The sequence below is a fragment of the Fistularia commersonii genome, chromosome 17 (genome assembly GCF_037954325.1).
Source record: "Fistularia commersonii isolate RoL2024-O1a breed Wild chromosome 17, RoL_Fcom_v1.0, whole genome shotgun sequence".
NCBI lineage: Eukaryota > Metazoa > Chordata > Actinopteri > Syngnathiformes > Fistulariidae > Fistularia > Fistularia commersonii.
The window spans coordinates 5,445,001-5,457,200 of NC_141300.1; the positions used below are offsets into that span (position 1 = coordinate 5,445,001).

The following is a 12,200-nucleotide window of genomic DNA, read 5'->3' on the forward strand; positions in this document are numbered from 1 at the left end:
TTTTCCCAGGAGAAATGTTCTTATTTCCTACTTAGACAAACACTGAACTTCAGACTTTCTGGCATTTAAGCTAAAATCGGTGGTGGTTTTTTGATTTGTCGCTTTGCCCCCGATGACATCCATGTTGCTCTTTAACCTTGGGAACATAGCGCAAACTGTCAGGGTCTAAACTCTCTGAATGGAGGAATAAGTTAAAGTTGAATTTTGCAATTCAACCAGCAAAACAACAAATTTACCAATTTTAAAACATACATTCTGTAAACAGCCTCAAGTATCTATTTAATTATTGAGACATTTCAATGAGATCTAAAATTGTTTATTTAAACTGGAATAAAGGACCTGTTTTAAAATATCTACCCAAGAAATATAAAATAGCTGTGACACTGCTTAATTATTTTATATGATTGAACAATAGAGCAGTTGTTAATTAACTTGAAAAGTTCTTAAGGAGAATAAAGTGATGAATATTCATCACTTTTACAAGTGTAATTTATTTGGGGATGTCACAGATGACTGTGTTTCAAAATGGAATAATAATGATATTAATTACCCCCAGGAAAAATACATTTATTTATAAAGTGTTGTTAAAAGAACATGTTTTAAATTGTATTAAATCCTTTAAATATAACATTTTGTCTGGTGAGTATAGTGTGTTGACGTAGTAATCTCTCATTTTTCTAGTACAGATCGTCACAGAAACACCATTACCATAGTAATGTGTTTACAGATGAAAATAAAGAAATACAGGTGTCTCCAATATTGCAACTGCTATACCAGACAATACTTTGTTTGATAATCTCATCCCTTGTTCTTAAGAGATGAAACACTGATTGTCCTTGCTGCCCCCTTGTAGTGACTGCATCCATTCATGCATCATTTTCTTTGTAAAAGCCAGACCACCGAGGAAATCATCATCCGGTGCTATTGCATGTTGATAAATAACTACACTAGTTAGGGTGAGTTTAACTAATCATGGCTAGAGTCTGCTCACTGCAGCTGCGCCCTTGGTCTTTGCGTCAGCCCTGAGCATCCTGTATACATCCGCTGCTCTGCTCACCACCCATATCCATACAAGTAAGACAGATTTGCAAGCAGAGTACAGCCAATAACCCCATTCCAACTAAATTGTTCTCGCTCAATAATCACAATCAAGAAACACAGAAATCATTATTTTGCTTCTGCAGAACTGTTGATTTTGTTCCGTCTTAATGCAGATGACTCAGTGCTGGGACTGTAATAGAATAAAGAATGACACCATCTGACCACCAAGATGACTAGACGAGATCTCACCAATATCTGATTGCACAGGAAATATCTGGTCCATTGTCCGAGTTTGATTAACACTGGGAGTGGATCAAGGCGGAGGAAGTGGTCACACCCGAAGGCTTGGGCATAGTGAAGAAAGGAATGTGACTGACAAGGTCCAATGGCAAAATAAATGGAGAACCAAGCTGGTGGAAATTATGAGCGAGTTAGCGCTCCCTGTAGGAAGTGAGAGCATGTATGACTGTCCACTTCTAATCCGATTCGAGGCAAAACAGCAAAAAATGAGCATGTGCAAGTGTTTGTGGCAAGAACAAACAACTCTTTTGCCAGAGAGGAAGTCTGATCTCTGGAAGGAAATCCCTTTGAAGAAGAAAGGGATAACACAATCTGCCACAGTTGTTTTTGCAGCTAGTTCATACACCAGTGGCAACAAGGACAGTTAGCATATAGACCGGAAAGCTAGTATCCAAACATGTATGATTGGAGGGACTGGATTCCCCTCTAATTCCAACAATCAGCAATCTCAGCAGATCATATAATGCTGTCGGTAAATTTAAGTCTCCTGAGGTTGATCAGAAGGAAAAAGAAAAAAAATAAAACACTGTATGTGTTAGGCCCAAGGTCCAGTCACTGCACATGCGGTGGTGTTGTCGTGATCAAGTGAGGCTAGAGCATCACATGTTCCTGTGCGACTGGGAGGAAAGGAAGGAAGGTGGAAAAGACAAAGAGTAGAGGCAGCACGTGTTGTGAAGATTCCTGGATGTTTTTCTGCCTTAGTAGCTTGGTTTGAAACCACAGCGGGGCCCTGGTTCATTGTCAGAAGCCGCTGCGAAGAAACACACAAGCTGCTGAGAATCAAAGCCTACCTATAGAGGCACACAATACAATTATCTGCTCTCTCAATTCTTAAGGTTGCACAATATACTGTGTACTAGGGTTCTTCAGTTCAATGGTTTAACACCTGACACAGTCCAAACAAAACGAGACTCTTTCGGTGCCTTATCAACATGGAAAAAAAGTTTTTGTTGTAAAGCAAAAATAGAATAATGTTTTATATCAATGCAAGTGCTGTTTCAACAAAAAATATTGACTATATTACAATGTACTTTATTACATTATAGATCGTAGACAAATCATTGACTTATGTTTTCTTGTTTTATAGCCTTTTTTTGCTTTCTTATGTCACACAAATGCCACATTTCCGTGACCATTTAAGGAGTTGGGTTTTTTCTTTAAGAGGGTATCAAGCCTTAATCAAGCTTTGAAGAGAATGGGGGAATGTTCTCAAACATGTATGAATACTATGTTGTAACAGTTGTAACGGGGCTCTTCTTACGCTCTCCTCAGAGGTAGCGGGCAGCAGAAAGCCCGAAGCTTCATAATAAAACTAATTGAAAGACAAACTCTTCATTTCCCCATTCAGTTCCACAGGACAGACCAAACCGAAATTTCCACCACGAATAACAATTCTGATCATTTTAAGATAAAAACTTAAAAATAAAAAATCACTAGTACAATTTGGTATGTTAACAGAAAGCTTTCCATACATGTATGACCCAGTGTGTGTTGTACAACTAAATTTAAAATAATTGCAGCCTTACAGTCTTCCAAATTTGGAGGTCTCAAAGCAATGTTGCAATGCACTTAAACAGCGTTCTCAGTTACTTCCAAACAATACCTTGTTTGATGGTTTGAGGAAATACATTTAGAACCAATGTGGCTTGTTGATAAAAATAAGCCAACAGTTTAGAAATTCTAGAATTAAAAGCTAGTTTATTTGATACACATTTTTTATAAATAAGTCCAAAATTTCCATCAACTACAATTTTTTAAGCGAATTTGCAGGGCAGTCACATCAAATGAATTGATGTGACCTGTAACTCTTATAGCAGCCACAGGCTGGGGATTTGACTGAAAAGTACATTTCTTTTTAATTGCAGGTCAGTTTGTGGGAACTTTGTGACAATTAATGGCATTTGATAGATAACCTGTTCATTGAAAATGTTAAAAAAGGCACTGACAAAGTAATGAAGTCCTGAGAATTTGACAACCTTATTTGGAAACGAGAGAAAAAAAAAAAAACATACTGTTGCCGGCAGGTGGTGTGTAAATGAGCAAGGGAAGGAAGAGGGTAAGGGCAGCTGCTGCCGGAATCAGGATGGGAAAATAAAAGAGATGGATGTAAAAGGGGACACAAGAAAGGTCAAATCAATAGATGTTTTGAAAGTGGCAAAGGAGGGGGCCACTGCTGTAAATACGCTCCACTGATGACTGTCCAGCAGTCTGTCACATCCTGCGGTAAAGGATAATCTGTGAAGAGAACAATCTATTCTGATCCTTTGATGCACTTAACTATAAAATGTTCAGCGTGCGTTGCCCCGAGAGATTCAGGTGTAAGCAAGTCTCTGATTGGCTGGGAGTAAGGGAATAACTGGCTGCCACCTGGGAACATGAGCTTATGCAGTGATATCATCTCTCTTGAGAAGATGATGGGGCAGATTACTGATGCAGTGCACATCTGTCCTCAACACAACTATTCAACCGCTGTCAAGTTTGATGGACCCAACCCATTGTGGCCATGATCCACTTTAGGATAAATCAACTAGAACAAAATTTTGATACTGCGATATTCTAGAATGACAGCGAGTTCAAGATGAGCACAAGGGCAAAGAAGTGTGCTTGAACCTTAAATGCAAAGCTGGCCAGAGCAGCAGCCGTTAATCTAAAAAGAGCCTGGAAATTTTAATGTGATGAAGAGACCTTATTTGCATTGTGTTAGCCACAAAAAGTCCACTGCTGCCTCTTAGCTCCATCGGTGTGAACGTTCAAAGACATGGTAAGTCTTAATTGCGAGTGGAAAAAGAGTTCACCATTTCTACAAACAAGAACCTGCCATAGATTTCTTTGAAGGTCATGTTGTTTAAGCTTAGAGGGTTAATAAATGAGTAATTTTTGTTCGTATTTAGTTGGTTTGCTTACGGATCACATTTAATAGAAAGAAATGTCAAAACAAAGCAATTTTCAAAAATGAGCATTGTTTGTCAATGACGACCAGAGATGTTTGAACTGTACTGTTATGAATGAAAGCTGAGGGATGTCAAAACATTTTAGATTCATTACAGATTGTAAGATCCTAAGAAACAATACTTAAATAGAATACCTATCATTAACTTCAGCAGCCTGACATAAGGACACAATGGAAGGACGGAGAATCAAATCAGTGATACAAAAGAGGGTATTTGAGGTTAGCCTGTGGCTGGCTCACAGCCTCGAAGTTCTGTAAGTCGTTGTAATAAATGGTACGAACATGCTTGTGTCAGCACTCTACAGCATTTCTGTTTGCTCCTGTGCTGGCTCTTCCCCACAGCTAGTCTGATTAAATACCACCTCACGAGGATGGGGTTCCAAGTGTGTGACTCACTAGTATGAACCTGACGGAGATCCAACGGTGCAGTTCAGGGGTGAAGTCTAACGATAATGTTGTCTCTGTGGAAGCTGCAAACTTCATTTTTTTCCTGCCGTCCTTGTCTGTCTATCCTTGGAAACAGCGCCTTGCTAAATGGCAGCTAATTAAAACAAATGAGGGGGCACAGCTGCCAAAGGCACAACAGCACAGAGGAAATTACACAGCTATGCAGGCAAGGGTATGCTTTTTTAGATTTCAGACAGAGAGCAAAGAAGACACACCTACTCACCACCATCTTCCCCATTCTATTAGACTGCATCAGACCACCCTTCCCTTGCACTCTCCTCTGGGACATGCTTGATAAACAGAAAGCAAGGCGCCCAAGCACTTCCTGTCTCCCTTGAAAAGGGCCTCTTGTTCCCAGAGGCTGCACCAAGAAGCCACGGACTGTTGCAACAACCACATTCTCAGCAACCTTCAGGGCCCGTTCCGAGCTTCCAGGCCCGTGTTTTCGTACCACATTCTGTCTAACTCTTTTCCTGCCACCTGACCAAGTCACAAACCGAGCAAAACACAATGAAACCATTATCAACATGCCAACTGGGCCACCAAGCAGCTGTAACGACTTTTTCCATGCCCATACAACACCTGCTTCCAAACACTCATGCACGCCAGACACAAACACAGAGATTACACAAAACATTTGTCATTCTAATATCATTGATAATAAAGGAGATGCAAATGTGTATGATGCTATTTTTCTTAGGTGTGTGCGTGACTGCGTGTGTGCTGACAGTGTGAATTTAAATGCGGAGGTGAAGTTAGTGCATGGCCATCTCTTTCTCCTTCTCCTGAGCCAGCAAGATGAGGCTGCTTCTGAACACACACACACACACACACACACACACACACACACACACACACACACACACACACACACACACACACACACACACACACACACACACACACAGTCAGTGTTATGCAACGAGCCCTGTGTTAGAGGTCTGCAGTGACTGAAGGGCAGGTGAAAGTAGAGAAGGACAAGTCAGTTAAGTCACAGCTGACTGATACACACAAATGCATTGACCAGGACTCCCACTCCCCCAAAATCTAATCTTACACATTTCCTGATTGGATCCAGTTCCTGTTTCAAACAAAATACAGTAATCTTCTCGACTACTGTCAGAATCTCATTCAGTCAGGCCACAGAGCAAAGTGTGGACCGAGGTGCCCTTCTATTGCTTGGGAATAATCTTCACAACTTGCAGAAGAAACCAGATAACCAACCGAACCACTATGAATAAATGTTAATCTGACACATGCTATTGTGAGAGCAGAAGCTTGACGGTGACAAAAGGCATTTATTCCACCAAGCCTTTTGGAATCCTGCTCTACATTTTGACCTATTGTTTGGGTAGAGTTAAATAGATAAATGATCAACACAAGTTCAGTCTGGGGTTACCAGATCAAAAAAAAATATATACAGATTTAAAATGTTGTAGTTTAATATATTTTCCTCGAGTGCAAGAGGTTAAATTTCAGTAGACCATCAAAACTTTATTTGAAAATGAAAAGGATGATATTGTTTAGTTCAGTGTCTGGGCCTTTCCTTCAAAACCAAATGACAGAGCTGCTCTATTGTACAGCTTAAAAACTACAGGAAATCAAACCAACCAGAGGGCTTCAGGCAAAGACTTTTAAAAGGTAATGATTTCATGAGATTTGTATTCACCAATTATGGGTAAAGCCCCAAATTATGATGGAATTTTCCTGAAAGACTAATGCGTTTTAGTTTGATTCTTTTCAGGCCTATCTGAGTGACCGGCAGCCACACAAGAGGGGAGACTGCTTGGCCGAGGGAGGGAGTGCAGTGGTTATTCGGGGAGAAGGGAGAATAGTGTCCTTGTTGAGCTGCATGTCTCTGCTCTATGGAAACAGCCAGGCCTGCCAAAGATAGCTTAATGGGAGACACATGGCAAACAGTATGGCCTACTCTGCTAATAAAACACACACACACACGCTCGCGCACACGCACGCCGAAAGAGAAAGACAGACAGACAGACACAACGAAAGAGAGAATTATGATATAATCTGCATTTGTTCCACACCACAAATTACTAAATTTACCAAATGATGTACTGTGAGTGAACACATACACAACCTTTTGTTGCCTGATGGAACCTCCACCTATGAATCTGCCAGGTCTTCAACAACAAGGCATCAAATAACTTTTTCACAAACATCAACAGTCATAGCTGAGAAGGCAATTTGATTTTCTCTTGAATGCTGCAATTACACACAGATAAACGATGACCACAGAATAGCCCGCTGTTACCGCAGGGGAGAAAAGAAAAGGCATAAACAGGAACTGATTAAAATCCAAAAGGAACTCGATCCTAGATTCAAGTCCAACTATTGTAGTTACCTCAATACTCATCTCTTGGAGGAGGAGTTTGAAAACCAACCCTATGAATGCGTGTGTGCGTGCGTGCTCGTATATGTGTGTATTTAAGACTCATGACCAAGTAAAGGGGATCCAAAGGTTACTATCAAATCTCATTAAGACTGAAACCCAGCAGTTCTTTGGGCCCCTTCAGCAAAACAAATGTTAAATGCTTTCCTGAAGCTGTCTTATAGAGCTGAAAACTTGTCGCAATCACAGGGTAATGTCAATAAATATTATTATTCCTCATCTTAAAAAGGGCAATTATGGGAGAGCAGGACATAAACGGGAAAATGAATCCTATTCATCAGTCTGACAATACCCTCCAAGGTGGTTATATTTGTCACAAGGTTGCCCATGGATGGCCTTCATGTAACAAAGGTAAACATGAGTAAATGTTTAGAACTAAACCATGATCTTTCCCTGAGGCTGACCATTTGTTCCTGTGCCTAAACCAAACCATAACCACAGTCTTGACACATCCTGAAATGTTTCATTGTAGTGGTGAGGTCAAACTGTCTGAGGCTGCAGTCACTGCTGAATGTCTTAACATTCTGCTAATTATGTCTATATTTCTTGCTAGAATAAAGCTTTAACTTGAAAATAATTCTGTTTTTAATATAGCTTACATAATGCCATGCTCACATATTGTTAAAAGCAGAATACTTCTCCTTGATTAAAACAATGTAGGGGTCATCAGCTACTGAAAAAAGACTAATATGTAATACTAAATAGGCTGCAATTTGTCATGTATTTGTTGATCTGAACATTTATACATTGAAAAACATTGGAAATTATGGCACAAATTTGTGATAGGATTTTAACTGTACAGAATTTTTTTCCTACACAGCAGGGGGTAGATTCACTTTTGTGGAACAAAAATAACCCTGTAAACGTTTTAAATGCTGTAGGAGCCACATTTTGATGCACCATTTCACACTCACGATACTGACACTAAGTTTTTCTGTCAGCTGACTCAAGGGGTTTCCATTAAAATTTCAGTATGCGTAAAAATAACATCATACACATTTTCCACTGCAGTGAACATTAGTTGAGTTGGATCCTTAATATTGGTGTCAAATTCTGAACAGTATTTTAGAATTACAGTTAAATAAGGCCTGAATATTACAGAGAATCCAAACTATGCTATATACTATACTAGACTCTGGATTGGTCAATCTGTCATTGGCCAGCAACCACACAAGGTGCATGTGATTTTTAAAGTGTGTTAAAGTAGTGTCCGGCCATATTATTATGAACTGCTTTAATGATTAAAAACTGTATATGACTTAACGTATTTGACTTAAATTGTACCACAATCTTTGCTGGTTAATGACTTGTAAGCATACCTGTCTTCGCAGTTTACCTGTTAATCGCGCCACAATGACTATGAAGAGAGGCAGGAAACTGCACTGAGCAAACCCACTTTGCTCTTGATAGTTCAAAAACATAATGGAGGCTGGAAAACCAAGGTTAAGTGCATTTTATTTTACTTTCAGTGGTATAGTGACAGATGGCTTAATTGTAACCAGTATGATCAACATTTAAGCTGACATGGTTTGGCGTTGCTCTGTACAGGCACTTTCAGTTCCACACAATGCTACTGTTGAAAGTTGAAACACTAGAGCCCAGGGGACGGAGGGCTGGCTCAGGCCGAGGTCAATGAGGACCTATTCCAATGGGTGTGCCTTCAAAAACACACATCAATCAAGCCATATAACATCACTGCCTGGCTGTCTGATTGGCTAACTGTAATGCAGGGGGAATAGAAAAGCTAAAAATAGACTTGACGGCCCATTTTGGCTTAATGAGCCCATGAAGTACCCACACGCTGTCCAGGTCCCTCATCTACCTGGATCATGACTAGGGGAAATAAAACAGACTAACTGCTGCAGTCACAACCCCTGCTTTCACAAGGCTTCTGTGTGTTCCAAGGCCTACAGTAATCAACGTATGTGGGGACTTTTGGATGACACACACACACACACACACACACACACACACACACACACACACACACACACACACACACACACACACACACACACACACACACACACACACACACACACACACACACACACACACACACACACACACACACACACACACACACACACACACACACACACACACACACACACACACACACACACACACACGACTGTTATTCATACTAAGAGTAGCAGTGAAGTGTAAACAAAGCTCTGAACCATAGTGAAGCCTAATGTAATGCAGCTGTGATGTGTATGTGTACTACAATTTCACCCTTACCGAAATGCTCTTTAGAGACCTGTAGAGTTATATTTACACTTTATACAAGCAACACTTTACAAGAGACTCAGGCAGGCTAACCCCACAACCACAAGAGAGGGGAACCAGATCCTTTCTGCTCAGACTGCCAAAGAGCCTTGCCTAAATCATCTACGCTTTCTACTGAGCACAATGGCCAACTGTATCTGTGTCGGCAAGGCTAATCTTAACACAAATAGATGTGATAATGGTCCATCTATATCAAACCCTTTACAGCTGTTAGCACCCATGTTAATACATAAAACAATTAAATAAATCCATAAAAAATGTAAAAAAGAAAAAAAGGAGTCAAGTGTAATGCAGCATTAACAAAAAACAAGGACCTCCATAACTCATTGTAATGGAACACTGTGTCCAAACAAACAGTGCTGCACAGCCAAAGGGCAGCCAAGAGGACGAGAGGAAAAGTTGGGCAAGCCTGACTGACCACCAGTGTCCTTGCTGCATGGCATGTTACTACAACTCCTAACCTGCAAGAAACATTTAGCCTGTCTAATACATTTGCAGTCAGCTATTACTGATTGTGTACAATCCACTACCGTCCCCCTGTCCTTAAAAGCCTCCTCCTCCCCCTCTCCAAGCCAAGACAACCCGCGTCTGACTTCAGCAGAATCACTGCCCGCTACGGCAGCAATGTCCTCAAATGTCTCCTCCGAACTGCAGCACAAAATTGTGAATGAGGTAGAAGGTGAAGTGGAGGAAATGGGAATCAGATATTGGTGGCCACACAGTGACATTGCTGAAGAATCCTGACAAGTCATCATTATTGTCAGTGACAAATAAAACTTAGGTATAAAGACAGGACAATAAAAGACCAGAAACTTGGTTAACTACCTATAGAAGAAGCAGTCGCAGCACACCAGAACCCCCATCCAAGCGGTATTGAAACGCAGCTGGGACCCTTCCTCTCTCCCTCACCTCCCTGTCCGTGCCGTCGCACACTCAGCTACAGGTGCAGCAGGACAGAGGCTCCGAGCTTCAGCATGGCACCTTGTGCGTTCACGGCTGCTGACGAAACCTCGGCTCAGGTCAGGCAGGATGGGTGCATGCAGGCGGTTTAACGACCCGGCCAAACTAACACGCTGAACACTTCGGAAAACAAAAATCATTCACTTAACCACACACACTTCTCAGAGCATGGTTCTCACTCTCTCTGCCTTCCAACTACTGCAACTGCTGCCTCTCTTCTGACACTCTTGTGCGCTCTCTCTTCCCTCCCTGCCTCCCTCGCTCTCACTCTCTTTCCCTCTCTCTCTTTTTCTTGCTGGCTTCTACTTGAAAGGCGGGAAGATTAGCTTGGCAAATAGAGTACCATAAACAAACTGCTGACTGTTGGGCAGCACACGGTGGACTGCAGAAGAGGAAGAGATGGACAGAGGGACAGCGATGGGAGATTGAGGTAATAATCCTTGGGAGACAGCAATCTCAACCATCTGTATACATTCTCAACAAGAAAGGGCTGCACATCCTACCTCCACCCATTGGTCGTGTTAATTTTCTGTCTGACTTCCCATCAAAGTTAATCAGTGCAGTAAACTGCAGAGCTTACACGGTGATGCATAACCAGAATTTAACAGCAGATGGATAATTGTCAAATTTGCACACAATGTTTAGAAGGAAACAAATGTGTTACATAGTTTTGCTCAGGTTGTGCAATAAAGTTACTCTTCATTCACTCAAATGATGCAGAGATATGTGATGGGAGGGGCCTGCACCTTAACAAGCCCCCAGGAAGTGAGCCAATCACTGCAGGCTGACTCTGGCTGTGGTTAAATAAGGTGAAGGACAGGGTGAATTACAGTCCTTGTTATACATTCAGCTCAAAATTCCTTTTAACCCTTTGCAGTGCACACAAGCACACCGAGAGAGATTATTAGTCAGGTAGAGAAATGCAGTCATATAAATGTATTGCCTTTTTCCAAACACCAACAAGCATTTGATTCAGCACACTGAACACACACACACGCAGGATTACCAGAGCATGGTGAAGGCGAACCACAACACTGACAACTGACTGATGCTCAATGTCAAACAGGCCAACCCAGCACTGTCAGCAAAAACAAATCACATCTGCCTGCCAGAGACAGGACTGAGAAACAACTGAGGCAGAGCCGAGTCACCTTCGGGAGACAACTGTTATTTAACAACCATTGCAGGATGCTTGTCTTGTCCTCTCGATAGCTTCACATTATCCTCTCTATCAATCAGATCAATTAACTGATAACCGGATACACTTGGCATTTCAGCAAATTTAGCTTAGAAACGACAGTGTGGTGGCTCGCCCTCGTCTAGCTCCTATGTTTTCTTTTATAGATAAAAGATGACAAAGAACAACTGCAGCAGCCCAGCAAAGCACTTTTGCATCCAATGACGTCAACCCTCCTCCTCTTCCTCCTCCCCCTCCCCGGAGGCTTGTCACCAGGAGCTGGAGCAAATACACCACCTCTTTCACTTTTAAATGACATCAGTGCTCTCACCTGCACACAAAGAGACAAGTGAAGGCACTCTAACAATGGAGCGCACGTGTGACACCATCAGCCGCTGCAGAGTGAATAGAGCCGAACAAGCAAACACTTTTCTTGTGCCCTCCCTGAGTAACAAGAGAAAGGCAGGGGTGAGGGGAAATGCAATAATGCCCTTCTCACATTTTCAGCTGTGTGATGAAGTAGGTGCTTGAGCTGGGGGCCAATTAGCATTGTTTCAGTACCCAGCATTCAGGATGTGGGTATTGTGTGTCTGCCTTACATAGCGGAAGTCCATGTGCCCTGT

At 41.6% G+C, this 12,200-nt stretch overlaps 1 protein-coding gene across 4 annotated transcripts in view; it reads right to left on the reverse strand.

Annotated features, from left to right (window-relative positions):
- The window catches only part of mob2a (MOB kinase activator 2a), a 64,087-nt gene that overhangs the window by 23,572 nt on the left and 28,315 nt on the right, over nt 1-12,200 (reverse strand). Inside the window, exon 1 of one of the 4 annotated variants that reach the window (XM_086162635.1) lies at nt 10,350-10,632. The exons of 2 other annotated variants lie outside the window; for them this stretch is intronic. In XM_086162635.1, coding sequence (XP_086018761.1) covers nt 10,350-10,540 — 191 coding nt within the window. In that variant the 5' untranslated portion in view covers nt 10,541-10,632. Of the gene's footprint in view, nt 1-10,265; nt 10,633-12,200 lie in introns of those variants that run through there. One more of the 4 variants, XM_086162639.1, reaches the window with a different exon arrangement.